Source organism: Phyllopteryx taeniolatus, chromosome 7 (genome assembly GCF_024500385.1).
Source record: "Phyllopteryx taeniolatus isolate TA_2022b chromosome 7, UOR_Ptae_1.2, whole genome shotgun sequence".
Taxonomy (NCBI): Eukaryota; Metazoa; Chordata; class Actinopteri; order Syngnathiformes; family Syngnathidae; genus Phyllopteryx; species Phyllopteryx taeniolatus.
In genome coordinates, this window is record NC_084508.1 from 21,718,558 (window position 1) to 21,740,636 (window position 22,079).

Below are 22,079 nucleotides of genomic sequence, written 5' to 3' on the forward strand. Positions count from 1 at the left end.
GAGATACAAGTTGCGGCTGATAGAATACCAACGAATAACTTCAAGGTTGCTGTGAACCATGTAAAACTAATTTATTTACTATTGTATTCCAAATACCCATGCAAAACTCACTGCCTATCAGGGAAACTTGAAACTGTTATTACTCCCAATCAAGCACGGCAGTTTAGTTCACTGTTGTTTGGAAACTAAATTCACCTGTCTGTTTCAGGCTCATGCCACACCCTTTGTGTGCTACTGATTCAAAGTTTTGTGCTCAAACAAGGGTTAGGGCATTTCAGTATTTTTATTTTATAATTTTTTTTTAACATAGCTATCCTCCATGGTACATCCATCCATCCATCCATCCATTTTCCGTACTGCTTATCCTCACTAGTGTCGTGGGCGAGCTGGAGCCTATCCCAGCTGACTCTGGGCGAGAGGCGGGGTACACCCTGAACTGGTGGCCAGTCAATCACATCCGTGATACATTGTTGTAGATTTTTGTGAGATGATAAAATGATAACATGTTTTTCCCAGTAGTTGTGCAATAGCTTTGATATTTTTGTACTTATCGCTGTAACAACCACATTCCGACAACTTCGGAGAAAGCGTTTGCTGTGCCTCCTATAATGGACACTGTCAAGACAAATCACTGTGCATGTATCGAGCAGCAGGATGTTAAAATATCTTCGATGTCTTGGGCTCTCTGTGCATCCAGGCTGACTACTGTGTATATTTTTGTATTGGGCGTTCTTATTTGAGAAACATTTGAGACACTTCCGGGACTTTCTACACGAAGGAATGTGTCTATGTAGGATATCTGCAAGTAAGACGAGGAGTTTTTCAAGACCATTTTAATGGCAACTTCAATCAAATAGCAATATGTGCTTAGTATTAACAATAAATAATTGCTCATATGCTATACACATTTTTCAGGTAGTAGCACTACTTTGTATTCTGGTCACCTGTTTTTTTCATTTTTGTAATCAATTTCCTGTCAGATGGTTTGACACAAAGAATAGAAAATACTCTCTTTCCTCCCCAATCTCCCCCAAGCCTTTAATGTAAAGAGATGCGATGTCTCAGTACTTTTTGTTATATTAATATACAGCTTTGAATTACATTATTGGTTATTTCATTATTGGTTATTAGTAATAATACAATATTTCAATCATCTGCAGTATGTGGTAGTCTCTTGACTTGAGTAATAACAATTTTTATGTAGTCTGCCAACTTGTGGACGAGCAGTTTGGCTTTTGGCCTCCTCCACGTTTTGAACTCAGTTTGGTATCTTTGAAAAGTATAAAAGTTATGAAAGGGTTGACTTGCAGTCCTCTCTTGCCGTCTGGGTCAGCCTACGTTCTCAACATTCAACTTAAAATCACTGACCTGTGTGCAGCAATTGTGCTAATGTTAAGATTTAGCTAAATATATGTTAATACTCATGCAAATACAGAATTTCAAAGCAGACCCACAGTCTGCTCACACTCAGACAAGATATCTAGATATCTACTATATATATATATATATGATAACTAGTGGTTAGTCCTGTGTTCCTAAGTGCTATGGCTACGGTTTAGATTCTTCAGAGGTCACGAACCGCCTTGGGCAGTCACCAGGCTCTTCAATACTCCAGCATAAGAAATAAAGAAAATCCGGTATAATGGCACCGGTACTTACGGATGAGAGGCACACTGGCATTAGCGGTCCCAAGCTTATTGGTGGCGACGCACGTGTAGTTCCCGTAACGATCCTCTGTCATGTTGGTCACTGTGAGGACTGATCTGGAACTGAGGCTCTTGATGTCAATGCCCTGGCCCTTGATAATCCTGAAAATTGAGCACAATGCCAACACATTAAGCCTTTATTTCTCTCCCCACACACACAAAATGTCAAGGGGGAGGAGGAAGATGTCAAGGACAGCACAAATGTTTGTCATCCTGTCACTAAGTAGCACTTCAATACCCTCTTCAGCAGATCTAGTTATTCTTTGGTGTGTCACATCTAAAGCCTTGAAGAGGAAGGTTGACTGAGTCAGAGGTCAACCAGATGGATGCTCATTTACAATAAATTGTTTCTATGTCGTACCGTGTTATGAAATTAACAAACATTTATTGCTTATAATAGTGATTGTAATTACCTTTAAAATCTTGCAGAAATGAACATTTTCTTACATGATGCGCATGTTGATTGTGGGATTTACAAATTATTACAACTGAGTTCATGGCAGTTGGGCACCTGAGTTCTCCACTCAGGATCCAGACAAAGGCAAACCTGTTATTGGATTATTTTGCAGAAATTAGTCATTTAACTTGTGCAAACTTTACAGAATTTATGGCAGTCTTTTCTGGTCATTATCATAATAAATATTGAATACAAACACAGGAAATACACAGACCAATTAAACTCCTCCCACGAGTAAGCCAATTATTATTCACTATTATTTAATTTATTCAGAGCACCTTGGCAAGTGGAGTGCATGTGTGTGTGTGTGTGTGGGTGGGGGGGGGGGGGGGGGGGGCGGTAGGCACGCAAGCAGAGTGGGTTAAAGCTGTTAGGTTGTTAATATTATTTCAGATTGTTTATATTTAACACAGAGAAAGAATTCAGTGTGAAAATAAAACCTGTACAATATCTATGTAATCTATGGAATTATGTTTTTATTTTATTTAACAATAATTCCATCATATTTGGAATTGCATTAAAATGCATGTTATACATTATGGAATTTCAAGCCTGCGCATTTCCTACAATGAACCCCTTCAACCAATAAGGAAGTACCGTAATTTCTCTTGTATAATGCGCACCCATGGATAATATGCACCCCCAAAGTTGAGCTCAAAATTCTGGAAAACCCTTCAACCTATGTATAATGCATTATGACAATGCATGATTTTGCTTCTACCCATATGATCAAAACACGAAGTGTTATCTGTATTTTGTTAGTTTTTCAAAGAATTGTTCTGAAGTTAAGCACATTATTTGTACACATAATACTTTCGTTTTATTTTCTTGCTCTTATTTTGAAATTTACAGCCCTACTTTTATTTAGTATATGAGGAAACACACAGTTGTGCTCATATGTTTGATTAGCCAGGCAGAATTTGTAAGATGTGTACATTTCTTTAAAGAAAACATGATGGACCCGGCGAAACACATTGAATTTGATTTTAATGGGATTCAAATAAAACTGTCAAGCATTTCAGAAAAGCAGTCATTCAATAAAACATAACCATAAAGAAATCGATGATGGTTGTTGTTCAGTCATCAGTCGTATTTAAAAAAAAAAAAAAAAATAATATATATATATATATATATATATATAATTTGCAGAATTTGTGATATATATATATATATATATATATATATATATATATATCTCACAAATTCTGCCTGTGTATGTAAACCTATGAGTACAATTGTACATATATGCAGTCATATGTACCCCTGTCATCTTGGAATGAAAGTGTAGGCTACACCTTTTTCATAACCTCTAGGTGGCATACTAGAATGAAAGCGTATAATTTTTTCACAACTTCTTGGTGGCATACTAGAATGAAAGCGTACAACTTTTTCACAACTTCTTGGTGGCGGTGGCATATTGTAATGAAAGTGTACAGCTTTCTCATAACCTTTAGATGGTGGCATATATTTATAAAACGTGAAAGCCTACCTATGTATAATGCCCACTTTAGACTTTTGACAATTTTTTGGGGGGAAAAAATGCGCATTATGCACAAAAAATTACGGTATCCCTGTCATAAGCCATCAGATACTCCAGAGAGCAGGCGTATTGTATGCAGTATTTTTACTGTGAACCCCCAATCGACCTTAAGCTTTGCTTTGCTCACAGTATGAGGAATTCTGGCTTAAACCATTTCTTCAGACGTTATGTCAAGTGATGTCCCACGGTGACATCCTCACTAATAATCTTGATGGTAGTCTCCAAGTGAGCTTGTCTCTTTTTTTGAGTCAACATTAAACAAGACCACACTCTCCTCATTCAGAGTGAAAGAACCACCACCCAGATATACACACAATACTCCCTGGCCACCATTCAAAGCGGTGACAGATCATGAAGAGGAGTTTGTCAAAGACTGTTATGCTTTTCCATCAGTGGCAAACTGGCAGCAGCACTGAATTTATGTCAAAGCTATAAAACACATACAGTCGACAAAAAGAAGACACTGAGAAAACAAAAGTGGCCTTCAATTTCTCCTTCTTAGCGGTCTTGTAGCGACAATAAACCTATTGTTTTCTGTGTTGAACACCACATACTTCTTTCCTTTAGTAGTTCCTTAAGTGTAAATTAAGATATCACCATGTACAAAGTCATCAAAAACAAGTCTTAGAATCAACTAAAAAGTAAAATCCTGGCAACTTTCCTCCTTTGCAATTTTAAATAATTGAATCCAGCCCATAATTACGATTCGCACAGCATGAGCTAATAATTGAAATTGTGCTCACCAGGGGCCTACAAAAGGTGCGCACGCACAAAAACATGGCGTCCGTTCTTTTTCACGGCAAAGTTCAGATGTATCAAGAGTGACATGACCGTGGAAATGTGCGGTGCCTCACGCCAACTGCATGGCTGGCGTACGCACGTTTCTGCAGCTTTTGGTGCTTTGGTGACACTTAGAGGTGATGCTGGGAAACCGTTATCATAAATCTGCACATCAGAGAGACATGGACAATTTGCACTGATGAACAATTCATGCTATAAAAATACATGGTGTTAACCTTGTGGGGTGATCAGAGTCAGCCACATGTGAGAGCAATGTCACCCATGATCGCAGCGATTCTCTCCTCGAACGGTGTTGAGGCCCTCCGCGCCAGTTCCTCCGCCTGTTTTGTCCACACTTTGGCGGTGGGCAGCTGTCCTCCGCTTCACATCCACCTTAATGTCTGACCACTTCTTTTTTAGTTCAGCGTCTGTGCGTTATTCTGTCGCCACAGCATTGACAGCCGCACACACGCTGTCCTATTCGCTCTTCTTTCACGTGTTGTTAACGCCGGAGGACATCGTGCCAAAGAGATTTTCTTGCGCACCTCCACTTCATTGAGCAACTTCACATTCAGAAAAAATATTTTTCTTCATTACCTTGCTCATTTTCCTTTTTTTCTAATCATGCAGAGATCGGCATCTCAAGTGCAGGGTTCATTTAAATGTGATTTGCATATTCAAATGTGGGCGTGGACAGGGAGGAGTCGGCTACTCAAACGTCCGCTCATTTCGACGTTGATTGGAATGTACGAAGGAAATGTGCTTGGATTCATGAGTACGCAGAGTTTCATCTGGATATTTTTGTGCGTACGACGTTTTCTGGATTTGAGCGTATGCCATGTTTTAGTAGGAAATCCACGCAAGTCTTTGTACATGAGGCCCCAGGAGTAGTTAAATGGTCTTTCTTTTTTAATCCAGCAACTCTTGAAAGTAAAATAACTGATGTACAAGCAAAGGTTGATTTTAGAGGACTGCCAGGGAACACTTTATTAGGATTCAAAGAGAGGACACGACATAAACGTCTCTTGGTGGAACATTTATATGGGCTTTCCGAAGCAGCCAGCCAAAAGGAGGGACAAACCATTTTCCTTCCGAGGGAAAACAGCTAAGAAAGCCACCCCACTTTAATTATGCAAATTAATTGCCTGTACCATCTGATAATCTGGTCATTATCAGGGATAGAATACTGGCAAACATGCAAAGTATCAACTGCTATTAAAAAATATATATATTATAATTAAATATTATATTTATTTATATGATATATTTCTTTGTTATATTGCAGCCATTTGCAAAAAAAATTTAAGTTCATTTCCCCCCCCTCATTAATGTACACACAGCACCCCATATTGACAGAAATTTTTTATTAAAAAAGAAAAACTGAAATAGCCATAAGTATTTAGACCCTTTGCTCAGTATTTAGTCAACTTTACATCGATCTTATCGCCCTGATCGGTATCGACCGATAACTAGCATTTTATGCTGATCGGCTTTAATGTCATAATTCGCCGATCCGATCAATGACGTCATTGATCGGCTCCGCAAAAGATGTTTGCTCCGCGTTGCCATCGTGGACAGTATATTTGAATCTAAAAGCTAAATTATTTTTAGCCTTGTCGCCTGTCTTTTGACGTAGTACTGTAAATATCTGACGGCCAATAAAGTTATTAAAAAAAAAAACATGTCGGCGGTGTGAGACAGACAACACGTGTGAGACAGACAACACGTAATGCCCGGATCAGACTGCAAGACAAATTTGCTCTTTCACGATTGCACTGTCAGACTACAGCAATAAAATCTTGTATTTCGATACCACCGCATTCCGTTTTTTACGATCATTGGGCTTTATCTTGTCAAGTCAAATGCGACCGGATACACTCGTTACCGTGGCGACGACATCAAGAGTGGATCGTGCCGACTGTATTATAAGGACAAAATGGGGAAAAACGTGTGTTGGTGGTCACCGGTGCTCAGGACAGGAGAGGACGTTCGTTTAAGGCTTGCTTGAGGTATGTTCACATGCTTTTAATACAATACGGCTCGCAAGCAGGCAACAAAACGTCATATAGCCTAGCAAGCTAGTGCTAGCACTAACGATTGTGCGTAAACATGCTGGCGTTCTGTCGAATCATGCTCTAAAGTTTCGGTGTGGGTGAAGTAATTTAATTAAAAATAAGGTAATTTAATTACAGTAAGTTAGCACCCATTATTTTTTGAGCAATTAAGTACAGTAAATGAACAGGTCATTTAAATAGACACATTGCTCCATCTTGTGATCGGATCAGTAATCGGTTATCGTTTTTTTAAACTCGCTGATCGGTGGTCGGCTCCAAAAATCCTGATGGTGTAAAGCCTAGTATTTAGTAGAATCACCTTTTTGAGATAATACAGCCAGGAGTTTTTCACACCTGGAGTTGGGGATCCTCTGCCATTCCTCCTTGCAGATCCTCTCCAGTTCTGTCAGGTTCGATGGTGAACGTTGGTGGACAGCCATTTTCAGGTCTCTCCAGAGATGCTCACTTGGGTTTAAGTCAGGGCTCTGGCTGGGCCATTCAAGAACAGTTACAGAGTTGTTCTGAAGCAACTCCTTCCTTATTTTAGCTGTGTGCTTAGGGTCATTGTCTTGATGGAAGGTGAACCTTCAGCCTAGTCTAAAGTTCTGAGCTGAGCTGGGGAAGGTTTTCATCCAGGATATCCCTGTACTTGGCCACATTCATCTTTCCTTCGATTGCAACCAGTCTCCCTGTCCCTGCATCTGAAAAACACCCCCACAGCATGATGCTTCCACCACCATGCTTCACTGTTGGGACTGTATTGGACAAGTGATGAGCAGTGCCTGGTTTTTCTCCACACATAACGCTTAGAATTAAGTCCAAAAAGTTCTATCTTCGTCTCATCAGACCACAGAATCTTATTTCTCACCATCTTGAAGTCCTTCAGGTGTTTTTTTAGCAAACTCCATGAGGGCTTTCATGTGTCTTGCACTGGGGAGAGGCGTCCGTCGGGCCACTCTGCCATAAAGCCCCGACTGGTGGAGGGCTGCAATCATGGTTCACTTTTTAGAACTTTCTCCCATCTCCCGACTACATCTCTGGAGCTCAGCCACAGTGATCTTTGGTTTCTTCTTTAACTCTCTCACCAAGGCTCTTCTCCCCCGATTGCTGAGTTTGGCCGGACGGCCAGCTCTAGGAAGGGTTCTGGTTGTCCCAAACGTCTTCCATTTAAGGATTATGGAGGCCACTGTGGAAAGGAAATTTTTTTGTAACCTTGGCCAGATCTGTGCCTTGCCACAATTCTGTCTCTGAGCTCTTCAGGCAGTTTCTTTGACCTCATGATTCTCATTTGCTCTGACATGTAATGTGAGCTGTAAGGTCTTATATAGACAGGTGCGTGGCTTTCCTAATTGAGTCCAATATGTTAAATATGAGTCTCACAGTAAAAGGTCTGAATACCTATGGCCGTGTGATAGTTCAGTTTTTCTTTTTTAATAAATCTGCAAAAATTTCAACAATTCCATTTTTTTTCTGTCAATATGGGGTGCGGCGGCACGGTGCACGACTGGTTAGAGCGTCTGCCTCACAGTTCTGAGGACCGGGGTTCAATCCCGGGCCCCACCTGTGTGGAGTTTGCATGTTCTCCCCGTGCTTGCGTGGGTTTTCTCAGGCCACTCCAGTTTCCTCCCACATCCCAAAAACATGCATGGTAGGTTAATTGACAACTCTAAATTGCCCGTAAGTGTGACTGTGAGTTGTTGTTTGTTTGTATGTGCCCTGCGATTGGCTGACAACCAGTTCAGGGTGTACCCCGCCTCCTGCCCAATGATAGCTGGGATAGGCTCCAGCACGTCCGCGACCCTAGTGAGGAGAAGCGGCTCAGAAAATGGATGGATGGATGGATGGATGGAATATGGGGTGCTGTGTGTACATTCATGAGGACAAAAATGAACTTAAATTATTTTTGCAAATGGCTGCAAAATCCATCCATCCATTTTCAACACCGCTTATCCCGGTTAGGGTCGCGGGGCGCTGGAGCCTATCCCAGCTGACTATGGGCGAAAGGCGGACTACACCCTGAACTGGTCGCCAGTCAGTCGCAGGGCACATATAGACATGGACAACCATTCGCACTCACATTCACACCGTCACTGAGTGGGAACTGAACTCATGCTGCCCGCACCAAAGTCAGTCGAGTGTACCACGACACCATCAGTGACTCTGGGTGCAATATAACAAAGTGAAAAATTGAAGGGGGTCTTAATACTTTACGTACCCACTGTATAGTAAATAACATCTACATAGGACTGAAAACAAATTGAATATTATTGATCAATGATTGAGAAAATAGCCGGCACGGTGAAGACTGTTTAGCGCATCTCCCTCACAGTTCTGGGGACTGTGGTTCAAATCCCGGCCCCGCCTATGTGGCATTTGCATGTTCTCCCCGTGTCTGAGAGGGTTTTTTCCAGGCACTCCGGTTTCCTCCCACATCCCAAAAACATGCGTAGTAGGTTGATTGAGGTAGGTGTGAATGTGAGTGCGAATGGTTGTTTGTTTATATGTGCCCTGCGATTGGCTGGCGACCAATTCAACGTGTACCCTGCCACTCGCCCGAAGATAGGTGGGATAGGCTCCAGCAGCCCACAACCCTAGTGAGGATAAGCGGTAAAGAAAATGGATGGATGGATTGAGAAAATACAACAAAACATTGTTACCTTTGTAGTATTTAAAGAAAAACTGTCCCTGACGTTCGAAACTCTATTGCAATATACAGTATGTATACAATATTAAATTGCAGTCAACAAATCTAGCGTAAACATTATCTGCGCAAAACAAAGCACACAACTGACTGACCTTGTTTTGTTCTTGATAAGATGTCTTTATGTATTCTTTAGGTTGATGCTATGGCAATATATGATTTGTTTTACTTAATGTGTGTCCCCACGAGGATCCAAGTGTCTGATTTGGTTATCAATCTAAAAACGTTCGCTGAACTCTGCTTCATGTCGTGACTGCATTTTTGAGGCCATAACCCCATAAGAACTGTCCCTGGTGTAAATTAAAGCCATGACAGAGGACAGACCCTGCTGCGGAACAACTAAAGCAATCTCTTTCTCACCTTTTCTCCCCCTTGTACCACTCAAATGTGGGTGAAGGCACAGCAGCTGCCTCGCACCTCAGCAGAGCAGTTCGTCCCAAACCAACTCCATGGCTTTTCATCTCATGGATGGATGGTGCAACTGGAGAAAACAGATAAATAAACAGAAGGTATACAAGTTAGCAAAAGCACATTTCTATTGTTCTTGAAAATAAAATGTTTCTGACAATTGAGACATTGAGTGCTAAACTGGGTGGCTTTATTGAAAAAATTATGAAAAATTAGAGTCTTCAAAATTGCAGTCACTGTACACATTCTGCAACACTTCTGAAAGAAGCTTAGCTGGTTAAGGGAGAGGGCATCCTTCGCCAATGTTCGGAAAATGAAATGACTTGTACTGGATGGTGATAAATGGCTTAATGGGAGTTGAAAGACTCAATGGCGGCAGCAGGTTCTGTGAATGCATAATGAGGCTCCTTTTATGTGAAGGAATGTGAAGGAAATCTCGATTCCATTGTTGTAAGGGCAGCCATACATGTTGAGAATTCCTGAGGCAAACCATGCCTTGGTGTTCTAAATGTTTAAGTTGCTCGAAGTAGAGCCAGCCTTGAAACAAATATAATTTGTGTACTCATGTAAAGTAGAATAAAACAGTTTCTTGTTTGTCCTCTTTAAAGATAAAACGTTACATAGAGTCCATCCATCCATCCATTTTCTGAGCCGCTTCTCCTCACTAGGGCCGTGGGCGTGCTGGAGCCTATCCCAGCTATCAACGGGCAGGAGGCGGGGTACACCCTGAACTGGTTGCCAGCCAATTGCAGGGCACATACAAACAAACAACCATTTACAATCACATTCACACCTACGGGCAATTTAGAGTCTCCAATTCATGCATGTTTTTAGGGATGTGGGAGGAAACCGCAGTGCCCGGAGGAAACCCACGCAGGCACGGGGAGAACATGCAAACTCCACACAGGCGGGGCCGGGGATTGAACCCCGGTCCTCAGAACTGTGAGGCTGACGCTCTAACCAGTCGGCCACCGTGCAGCCTACATAGAGTCCATTACTTGTTAAAGTTTGTTCTTTCGGTCGACCCATAGCTCGTGACCATAGGTGAGGGTAGGAACGTAGATCGACCGGTAAATCGAAAGCTACGCCTTTCGGCTTAGCTCCTTCTTTACCACAACGGACCCATACAAAGTCCGCATCACTGGAGACGCTGCACCGATCCGCCTGTCGATCTCCCATTCCATTCTTCCCTCACTCGTGAACAAGACCTCAAAACACTTGAACTCCTCCAATTGGGGCAGGATCTCATCCCCGACCCGGAGAGGCCACGCCACCCTTTTCCGAATGAGAACCATGGTCTCAGATTTGGAGGTGCTGATTCTCATCCCAGCCGCTTCACACTCGGCTGCGAACCGCTCCAGTGAGAGTTGGAGATCACGGCTTGATGAAGCGAACAGAACCACATCATCTGCAAAAAGCAGAGATACAATATTGAGGCCACCAAACTGGAATGCCTCTACGCCTCGGCTGCGCCTAGAAATTCTGTCCATAAAAGTTATGAACATAATCGGTGACAAAGGGCAGCCTTGGCGGAGTACAACCCTCACCGCAAACGAGTCCGACTTACTGCCGGCAATGCAGATCAAGCTCTGACACTGGTTGTACAGGGACCGAACAGCCCCTATCAGGGGGTTGGGTACCCCATACTCCCGAAGCACCCCCCACAGGACTCCCTGAGGGACACGGTCGAACGCCTTCTCCAAGTCCACAAAACACATGTAGACTTGTTGGGCGAACTCCCATGCACCCTCGAGGACCCTGCCGAGGGTGTAGAGCTGGTCCACTGTTCCACGGCTAGGACGAAAACCACACTGCACCTCCTGAATCTGAGATTTGACTTCCTGACGGACCCTCCTCTCCAGCACCCCTGAATAGACCTTAACAGGGAGGATGAGGAGTGTGATCCCCCTGTAGTTGGAACACACCCTGCGGTTCCCCTTCTTAAAAAGGAGGACCACCACCCCAGTCTGCCAATCCAGAGGCGCTGTCCCTGATGTCCACGCAATGGTTGCAGAGGCGCGTCAACCAGGACAGCCCCACAACATCCAGAGCCTTTAGGAACTCCGGGCGAATCCCATCCACCCACCAAGGAGCTTTTTAACCACCTCAGTGACCGCAACCCCAGAGATAGGAGAGCCAGCTTCAGAGAACCCAGACTCTGCTTCCTCATGGGAAGGCGCGTCGGTGGAGTTGAGGAGCTCTTCGAAGTATTCTCCCCACCGACTCACAACGTCCCCAGTACAGGTCAGCAGCGCCCCATTCCCCACTATACACAGTGTTGGTGGTGCACTGCTTTCCCCTCCTAAAACGCCAGATGGTGGACCAGAATTTCCTCGAAGTCGGCCGAAAGTCTTTCTCCTTGGCCTCACCGAACTCCTCCAATGCCGGAGTTTGTGCTTCAGCGACCACCAAAGCTACATTCCGCTTGGCCAGCCGGTACCCATCAGCTGCCTCAGGAGTCCCACAGGCCAAAAAGGCCCTTTAGGTCTCCTTCTTCAGCTTGACTGCATCCCTCACCGTTGGTGTCCACCCACGGGTTTGGGTATTGCCGCCTCGACAGGCACCGACCACCTTATGGACACAGCTCCGGTCGGCCGCCTCAGCAATGGAGACACTGAACATGTTCCACTGGAACTCAATGTCCCCCGCCTCCCCCAGGATGTGGGTGAAGTTCTGCCGTAGGTGGGAGTTGAAACTCCTTACGGCCACAGCTCCGGTCGGCCGCCTTGGCAATAGATGCGCGGGACATGGTCCACTCGGACTATATGTCCCCCGTCTCCCCCGAGATGTGGGTGAAGGTGGGGGTTGAAACTCCTTCTGACAGGGGATTCTGCCAGACTTACCCAGCAGACCCTCACAATACGTTTGGGCCTGCCAGGTCGGACCGGCATCTTCCCCTACCATCGGAGCCAACTCACCACCAGGTGGTAATCAGCTGACAGCTCCACCCTCTCTTCACCCGAATGTCCAAGACATGCGGCCGCAAGTCCGATGACACGACCACAAAATCGATCATCGAACTGCGACCTCGGGTGTCCTTGTGCCAAGTGCGCGTGTGGACAACCTTATGCTTGAACATGGTGTTCGTTATGGACAATCCGTGATCAGCACAGAAGTCCAATAACAGAACACCGCTTGGGTTCTGATCGAGGGGGCCGTTCCTCACAATCACGCCCTTCGAGGTCTCACTGTCATTGCCCACGTCAGCATTGAAGTCCCCCAGCAGAACGATGGAGTCCCCAGCGGGAACGCTCTCCAGCACCCCTTCCAAGGACTCAAAAAAGGCTGGGTACTCTGAACTGCTGTTCGGTGCATAGGCACAAACAACAGTCAGGACCCGTCCCCACCCGAAGGCAGAGGGAGGCTACCCTCTCGTCCACCGGGGTGAACCCCAACGTACAGGCGCCGAGTCAGGGGGCAAAAAGTATACCCACAGCTGCTCGGCGCCTCTCACCGTGGGCAACTCTAGAGTGTAAGAGAGTCCAACCCCCCTCGAGAGGACTGGTACCAAAGCCCAAGCTGTGTGTGGAGGCGAGCCCGAGTATATCTAGTTGGAACTTCTCAACCTCACACACCAGCTCGGGCTCCTTCCCTGCCAGAGAGGTGACATTCCACGTCCCTAGAGCCAGCTTCTGTAGCCTTCGGCCACCGCCCAGCTCACACTGCACCCGACCTCTATGGCCCCTCCCACAGGCGGTGAGCCCATGGGACGGGGGACCTACGTTACCCTTTCGGGCTATGCCCGGCCAGGCTCCATGGGTGCAGGCGCTCGCCTTCGAGCCCCACCTCCAGGTCTGGCTCCAGAGGGGGGCCCTGGTGACCCGCGTCCGGGCAAGGGAAAACCAGCGGGTATTGATATAAAATTCAAGAAAACAGATAATTAGATCAGAGCTACATACATTGGTCACAATCTTCAAATGGCTCCTGATAATCAGCCTTGGCCTTCTACTTACAGTCTTCTAACAGTGAAAATATCTGAGAAGAGAAATCTAAGCATGATGATGAGTGGAATGTGGACTGTATCCATAGGGTTAGCTCGCTGCTAACCTGTACGAGTCTATAGACAGCTGAAAGATGCGGTGGGATGCAAGAGAGCCATGTGAGCTTTTGTGAAAGTGGACTGTGATCGTGTAGGAGAGGCCAAGGGAGGTAACAATGTGCTGTGTGATGATGAATTCCCTTGCACATTTTCCTGCAGCCTAATGAACACACTCATATGACTTGAGTCTGCTGATGTCCTGTCCTTGCATGTGTGTGCCAATTATACCACTCCTTCCACTCTTCCAAGGCTGGGTTGACTAATCTGAAAGACCTGAGGTAGTCATTCAAGTGATGGGTTCGGCTATGGCTTTTCCTATTCATTTATCACTGCAGGAAATATTTGATGCCATGCTGTGGGGTACAGCGAGACTTTGACTGCCTTTCCATGGTGGCTGTGCGTGGCTTCAAGCGTCCATACCATTATTAAAAAACTAATGACCCGATTCAAATTCTCACCCCACTCAATTTGAATCCTTTGTGGTCATCACACCACACTGTCAACTTGGAGAAAAATAATCACGCATGCACGCAAACACACCTACAATGTGCCTGTGTGGACAATAAAAGAGAACATACTGTAGCATATCCAGAGTGGTAAGCATTCTACGCCACTTTTACTGGCTCGTGAAATTAATGTTGGAAATGAAAGCTACAATTAGTATTGATCGACAGCACAGAAATATTATGTACAGTACATCACAAATAGGACAAAATCAATGGCTTAGTAGGTTCTCAATCATCCACTGGCGTCTTTGTGCACCGCCATTGATTATCTCGAGCCTCTGAAAGCATGATGGTGAAGTTTCAGGGATGGTTGAGAGTACAGAGGCAAGTTATATTTTTGTTAAAGCTAAGCACAAATGCACAATAATTCCTATTAAAAATAGTCCTTTCATGTCATAGTATTGTCTTTGATAGAGGTTGTTGTGATTTGGGATAGGCTTGAAAGTCTACATATTGAGTTTTGGTGATCATTTTATGAACAATTGTGTTGCTCTTTTGGAATTTGATCAATATGACATTAATACCAACATCTTAATTTTGCGTTGCCTCATCATCCTAAGCAAGGACACAATAGATGTTGCTGCTTGGCAGCAGCCAGCATGGTGAGCAGAGGATTAAGGCTAAACAAGTAGTCCAAAAAAAACAATATTTTGGATTAAAATGAAAAAATTAAGTAGTGAAAAGTAACTGGAGCGAAGTTAAAGGCTAACAAAGACCACTGCATCCTCTTAACTTAGACACCTTTTTGATTTATTTATTTTGCTTGTTTATTTTTTTTTATTTTTTTATTTTTTTTTAACTGCTGGACTGACACTTTCTGAACTACTTTCACGTGTTTTCATGCTCATATTTTTCAGTAGGAATCAATATGCTGGAGTTACATTTTCTTACAGTTGGCGTGTAGGTGTTGTGTGCTTTCCAGTCAACCGTTCTTTTCTTTCGAACAAAGCAGTACATATACTGGAAGAAGAATTGGTAGAAAAGCATATATTATTGATATTGAGGTTTTATTTTCTGCTATCTAAACAAGAATAATAAATGTTACATAGACCAATGTTGAACTTCTCCATCATTGATATCGAAAACTGTTGGAAGACCCCATCCATCCATGTTCTATACTGCTTAGCCGCATTAGAGTCACGGGTGTGCTGGAACCAATCCCAGCTGACTTTGGGCTTCTTTACTTCAAAATAGATAGATGATGTGGTTGTTTGTCAAGACAATTTGCTTTCTTCATTAGTATCCATTTTCCAATTATTATAGTCTTTTCCTGTCTCACCTGTCTGAGTTTTCAACGGCGTCTGCATCAAAGATTTAAAAAAATAATGTCCCAGTGGGGTTTCTGACTCAGATTTTGCGTTTACTGATCCAGTGAGGGACTGAGCATATATATTACCTATTATCTTCTCTCTTATCAAGGGCACCTTACATAACTGTTTACCACACAAGGCATCTAATCTATCCATTAGAAGAATTCATAACAGTTCAGGCAAGCAACTGTTCTGCTCACCATTTTTAGACCTGTCTGAAAAAGGAATAACAATACCACAGGCATATAGGTGGTCCAGTGTGATTTGACTGTACATGCATATCAATACAATCAAATCTATCAAATTAGGTCCTGCCACTCTGATCTGTTAGGAATGATCACACCTATAAAAAGATCTCCTCTCTGATAACTCTAATTTCAACCTGATGACATGTCTTACATCATCATATGATGCAAAATATGCCTTCAAGTGCTTGGGGAGCAATGCAAAGTAGTGCACTAAAATTCCTGAAAGTTCAATAAGCCAGGTAATTTAGTGTCCTGAGAATGCTGTGGTAGTGCTGTAAATCATGCTTGGATTTATGGCGACTCCACCAGATTGGGGTGAGGGGTTGGGCCCAAGAACGGCAAACACACACACAGCAGAAAAATGTGGCCTCCGTGGTATTGCCTGATGACAAATGGCCGGTTGTGGGTCGATCACAAACCAAATTTCCTTGCATCTATGTTATGCTGAGTTTGTCATCAAAACAAATGCAAGGTCTCCAACTGTGCATCCCTGCAAAGTGAACAAACACCCGCATGTTAATGATTAGTAAAATGTTTGACCCTCAATGTAATATTCATGGGCAGGTCGTGTTCAGAATGCATCAAACCTTAATGTAAAATCATTCACCTTAAGAAGTCTCATGAGACTATTAATGATTAATTGGTGTGTTTCAAGACTGAGGGCCAGTAGTGTATATGCAGGGATGTGTGAAGCTAAAAGTTACCACCCTGTGACAAAAAAAATTGTAGCACACAGAACTGAATAAATGATTAGGGAGTGCCCAGTCACTGAATTTGATATCAGCTCAGTACTCCAAAGTTGGACTGAATATTATCGAACATTTCGGAAAGATACACTTCTAAGGTCACACAACACTTATCAACTCCTCAAAGAGCTCAGTGTGATGAACATCCTTAAGGATTAACAAGTGTAGCTTGCTTTTTTGGGCATTTACAACATGTATTTTTTTAAACACTCATTCAGAAAATATGATTGAACAAATGTTAAGAGAAGAAGAAAAATAAACACAGGAAGTGGCACAGTGGACGACTGGTTAGCGCATCTGCCTCACAGTTAAGAGGTCGGGGGGTCAAATTAGGGGTCCGGCCATCCTGTGTGGAGTTTGCATGTTCTCCCAGTGCCTGCGTGGTATTCCGGTTTCGTCCCACCTTCCAAAAACATGCTTGGTGGCTTCATTAAAGACATCAAATTGTCCATAAGAGTAAATGTGAGTTTGAATGGTTGTTTGTCTATGTGCCGTTTGATTGGCTGGCAAGCAGTCTGCTCGGATAGGCTCCAGCACACCCGTGACCCTAGTGAGGACGAGCTGTAAGGAATATGGATGGAAATAGAATGGCTGCGAACAAATGGCACAGACCTCTTCTGTGTGGATTGATTTCTCTGTGATCACTTGGTAATGCCTTTGTAGGACGTAAGGAAGGGCGCACCTTGCGTTAACTCAAAACAGACGAGAGAAGACCAGAGCTGCGTGTGTTCAATCTTCTGCCATTATTATTCCCCTTTTTAAGGGTACATTTGTGGGCATGAAAAGTGGAAAAGAGTCAGCCCGAGAAGATGCGCCAGCAGTATTATACATACAGGCCTGCTGTATAGAACCATTTTACATTACGATGACGGCGGTGGAAAATCGTTGACGAACGTGCGACAGTGCGCAAGCAACTCGTCTTGTGTATAACAGGAACATTTGCTCATTTGCGGTGACTTTTACTTCTTGCAGCTTTACAGTGACGAGTCAAACAGGGCATACTCCATACAGACCCTCGAGGAATACTGAATGTTTTCTGACGGTGACTGCCCATTACATTACTTCAGAATGGGTGACGAAAAGCTATGTTTTACAGACACACCCGTATTTGTTTTTCACATTTGTTAAAGATATCTTTCTTTTCCATATACCTGAAAAGCATTATGGAACTACTACCCCAATTCCCAATGAAGTTGGGACGTTGTGTTAAACATAACATAAGCTCCTTTTATACCCAATCATGGCACCCACCTGTTCCCAATCAGCCTGTTCACCTGTGGGATGTTCCAAACAGGTGTTTGATGAGCATTCCTCAACTTTCTCAGCCTTTTTTGCCACCCTGTCCCACCTTTTTTGGAATATGTTGCAGCCATAAAATTCTAAGTTAATGATTATTTGCTAAAAACAATAACGCTTATCAGTTTGAACATTAAATATCTTGTCCTTGTATTGTATTCAATCAAATATAGGTTGAATATGATTTGCAAATCATTTTATTCTGTTTTTATTTATGTTTAACACAACGCCCCAACCTCATTGGAATTGGGGTTGTAGTAATGTCTCCTTTCTTGCAGCTAGAATCTCACCTACTTTTAACCTCAAACTGTCACAGTAATGTGGAATATGTCCGACTGCCTCATTTAACCTGATTATATAGTTTTGATCGAGAGCACATAACCAGTGTTTTCCAAATATTTTCCTACGCATTATCATCATGAACTCTTGCTGTTTCTAGGTGTATGTGGTCTTTGTGTTCTACATTCCCTGCTTTTAAAGCACATATTACCACTGCTATTCCCAGAAAACTGCTAAGCTGTGAGTAAAACCATCCCTTTCATATCATGTTTTAAACTATAGCTTGTGAAAGTAACATGATAACACAAGCTTTTTAATTAAAAGATCAATTAACATCCCTATCTCTTCAGTCAGATTTGAAAATGAGTTTGCACCACAATTAAGAAATGTACTCATCAGTGCATGACTTATCAATTTACACACACAGACACTGTTCCCAACTGGCATCTGTGGGCTTCACTGTCCTCTCTATTTTTTTCCACTGTCAGTCAGGAATGGTTCTGCTGCCAAGATTTATTAATTCAATAAGATTTCTATTCAGAACAGTGGAGGAACATTGTGTCCCCTCTGTTTTATTTAATAAAAGGCATTTAAATAACCAGTTTAGTCCCAGAATTGTGTGGCTCCCACGTGGCATTCAATCTTTTGTGTGATTTTAACACTAAACAGTTTAAGGTACGCTAATACACAGATGCGATTCATGGGTTACTAGATGAGGACCACAAAAGAAAGCTGTCAATTGTTAAAACTGTATGCTACAAGAGCCTCTTGCCATGAGAAATAATTTAAAAAGTAATTACTGCAATTAGTAGGAAACATTTGGGCTTAGGGTTATCTATTAATGAATTCTCAGAACGTTAATCGTTACAACTGCTTAACCGCTATTACTTTAACATTGTGTTTTAGTCATGTTGTAGCATTTTCAGCACAGCATGTCTGCCATGCTTGTGGTTGCTGTGACCTTCCACAGGCATAATGATGCTCATGTTGCGACAAAATAAACAAGTAACAACATGCTTTTTCCAAATAAACTTTTTGAGGATGAAGTGACTATAAACGTGCACATTATTTTAAAATGAGTCAATACAATCTTAGTATTTGAGTCTGCTTTTAATCGGTAACTACAAAATGGGCAGATGAAGCTGAAAGTGACTGTCAATCGACTCTGAAGTGGAACTAACAAGACCATTTAGTCTGCAAGAGATCAAGATTTCGCTCATTTAATCGTGCCCTGAATGCAGCAAGAAATCCAAATAGCAATCATGACGAGAGCTCTGGAGAGATGTAGAGAGACAGATTTACATCCCAACAGCTCCAGGGCAGTGACTCTACTTAGAATTGGATCAGAATCCATTTCATTAAAGTCTTCTCTTATGAGTTGGAAGCCAGTGTTAATAGATACTGAAAACTGCTGACCAACTGGAACGTTCCCCTTTATATCAAATTATACCTTATTACTGTGTTTGTGTAGCGTAATCAACATACAGTAAATTTAAATTTGATTGATGTGTCGAGTCCACCACTTCACAGAGGGAGCTTTTCAAACACACACACATTAAATGAAATATACTATAAAAGTAATTTGTTAAGCAAATTTGCAGTGCATAATGATTGGCAAAGAACGTTAGTGCTGTGTAAATATACTTAGGCTCAACTAAGTACGGTTTCATTTTATGCCATTAAGAGACAAATAATGTTTATGAATGAAAATATGTCCAAGACATCTCTACCAAGAAACTCCCTCCTTGACCTTACTTTTAAATTGGACCAGACAACATGGGGACTTCTTAGGGGAATTGCAGGCTTGGAGGAAAGTGTGAACAGAGTGATGTTAATCATTCCAAACATTTAAGGTGGGTATCTGCATTTCAATAATGATCAGAATTCATCTGCACTGCAGCTAAAGCTCTTTGCAGTTCAGCTCAGCCTAAAATGCATTGTCCTGATTAATTAAAAACAATCACTTTTTTTTTTTTTTTTACTTACTGTAGGCAGACTTTTTTTTTTTTTTAAATAAAAATGGCTGTTGTGTAAATAGGCAGAATTCACAGCTGAAAGGAGGCGTATAGATACCTGACAAACTTGGAAACCCAGGGAACAGTCTAACAGCATACATAGCATCTTGCAATGAAAAGAAACACTGTGCTAACAAGGGCAAGATGTCAACTCTTGTCTACAAACCTAAACGCAACACCACAATAAAAATATCAAAGGTGTATGTATTAGAGGCCATTCCTGATTACCATGTTTAGAAAAACAATAGAATGGAAAAACACAATCCGTTTTGGCTAAATGTGGTGATTTTCATTCTTCAATCATCGACTCTTATTCGAATTCCCAAATACTGTAGTTTCCAGGCAGGACACGCCCTGCTCCAATATTACTGGCTCCAGGACACACGCTGCTATTCTATGATTGGCTGTTGTATCCCGGTAAAGCACGTCCTACTGCTTCCAGACTGGAAAAGAAGTATATGACTAAAGTGGGGTGACGTTAACATGTTTCCCACTAACCCTAACCAACCCTAATCCTAACCTTAACACATCCTAAACCTCCTTAAACCCCAACCCTAGCCCTAAACCTATCAAACTTATTTGTTTTTATTTTGTACAAATGTGATACATGTTTGGGATTGGTCATCTCCTTACATCTGCGTAGCCTCCCCTTCCCGCGACACAGGAGCCAATCGTGTTGCAGTGGGGCGTGTCCTGCCTGGAAACTACAAGTATGTGGGAGTCCTAATAACACATCATTAACACCAATTTACTGTCACTTTAGCCATATTGTAATGAGCAGCCAGGACAGAGAGGTATACAGTACATGTATTCTAGGGGTGGCACAGCACGGGTAACCCACGGTATGGTCCGTTCCTTTATTTTTTTTAAATTTATTATTTATTTATTTATTTTTGGCACCATGGTTCGGTACTTGTCTTGTGCATAAAGAGAACAACATATTTCTGTCTCTTTATGTTGCTTGCTAGTAGGGTTGGGCATCGTTTGAATTTGAGCGATTCCTGTCCCGATTTCGGTTCCTCATATCGATTCTGGTTCCAAACGATTCAATTCCAATTCCTTTAGGGGGCTGGATAAAAAATAAATAAATTGAATGGTTTAAATAAAGGGTGTCCAAATTATGAACATCCATTTTCCATCCAATCTTATTCCCAGCGTTGCACTGAGGCGACTGGTCATTTATTTTAACATAGTTAAGACGCACTTCTGTTCGGACATCTTCGTGCGCGTTCTTCGTTGTTTTTCGCCACTTTCTTCTTCGGGGTCGGCGAACTGTAGGCATCGAAACTGGGAACCGAAATTTTTTTTATTTGAACGATTCCGAGAGAACCGGGATATTAGTCCCGGTTCCAATCGGTTCTTGATTCGCGATGCCCAACCCTACTTGCTAGCAAGCCTGCAATCTTTAGTGTACTGAATAATTGAATTTATTACTAGTTAACTGTTATTAAAACACAACTCTTTCAAATGTGAAATTGCCTCTTATTCCTTAACTAATTGTATACATATGACAAACACAGTAGTAAAAAAATATGCATAAAACACACAAAATGTAAACAGAAAACACTTTGTGTAACAGTTGGACTATGCGTGTGTCGTGACCAATCGACCCATGCTTAATCCAACTGTTACACTTGTATAAACTATAAAGGTTGGGAATGAAAAGCATCCATCCATCCATCCATTTTCTATCGCTTATCCGAGGTCGGGTCGTGGGGGCAGTAGCTTAAGCAGGGACACCCAGACTTCCCTCTCCCCAGCCACTTCATCCAGCTCTTCCGGGGGGGATCCCGAGGCGTTCCCAGGCCAACCGAAGGACGTACTCTCTCTAGCGTGTCCTGGGTCGTCCCCGGGGTCTCCTCCCGGTGGGATTTTCCCGGAACACCTCACCAGGGAGGCGTCCGGGAGGCATCCGAATCAGATGCCGCAGCCACCTTATCTGGCTCCTCCTCTCGATGTGGAGGAGCAGCGGCTCTACTCTGAGATCCTCCCGG

The 22,079-nt window shown here is 42.9% G+C and overlaps 1 protein-coding gene across 5 annotated transcripts in view; it reads right to left on the reverse strand.

Moving 5' to 3' along the window:
* The window catches only part of negr1 (neuronal growth regulator 1), a 254,875-nt gene that overhangs the window by 79,535 nt on the left and 153,261 nt on the right, over positions 1-22,079 (reverse strand). For all 5 annotated transcript variants that reach the window (XR_009789358.1, XR_009789357.1, XM_061779295.1 and 2 more), the window contains exons 5-6: positions 9,599-9,719; positions 1,660-1,808 (exon numbers count right to left, since the gene is read on the reverse strand). Coding sequence is in view for 3 of the 5 variants with exons in the window: in XM_061779295.1 (XP_061635279.1) it covers positions 1,660-1,808; positions 9,599-9,719 (270 nt within the window). In the remaining 2 variants the exon portion in view is untranslated. The remainder of the gene's footprint in view (positions 1-1,659; positions 1,809-9,598; positions 9,720-22,079) is intronic.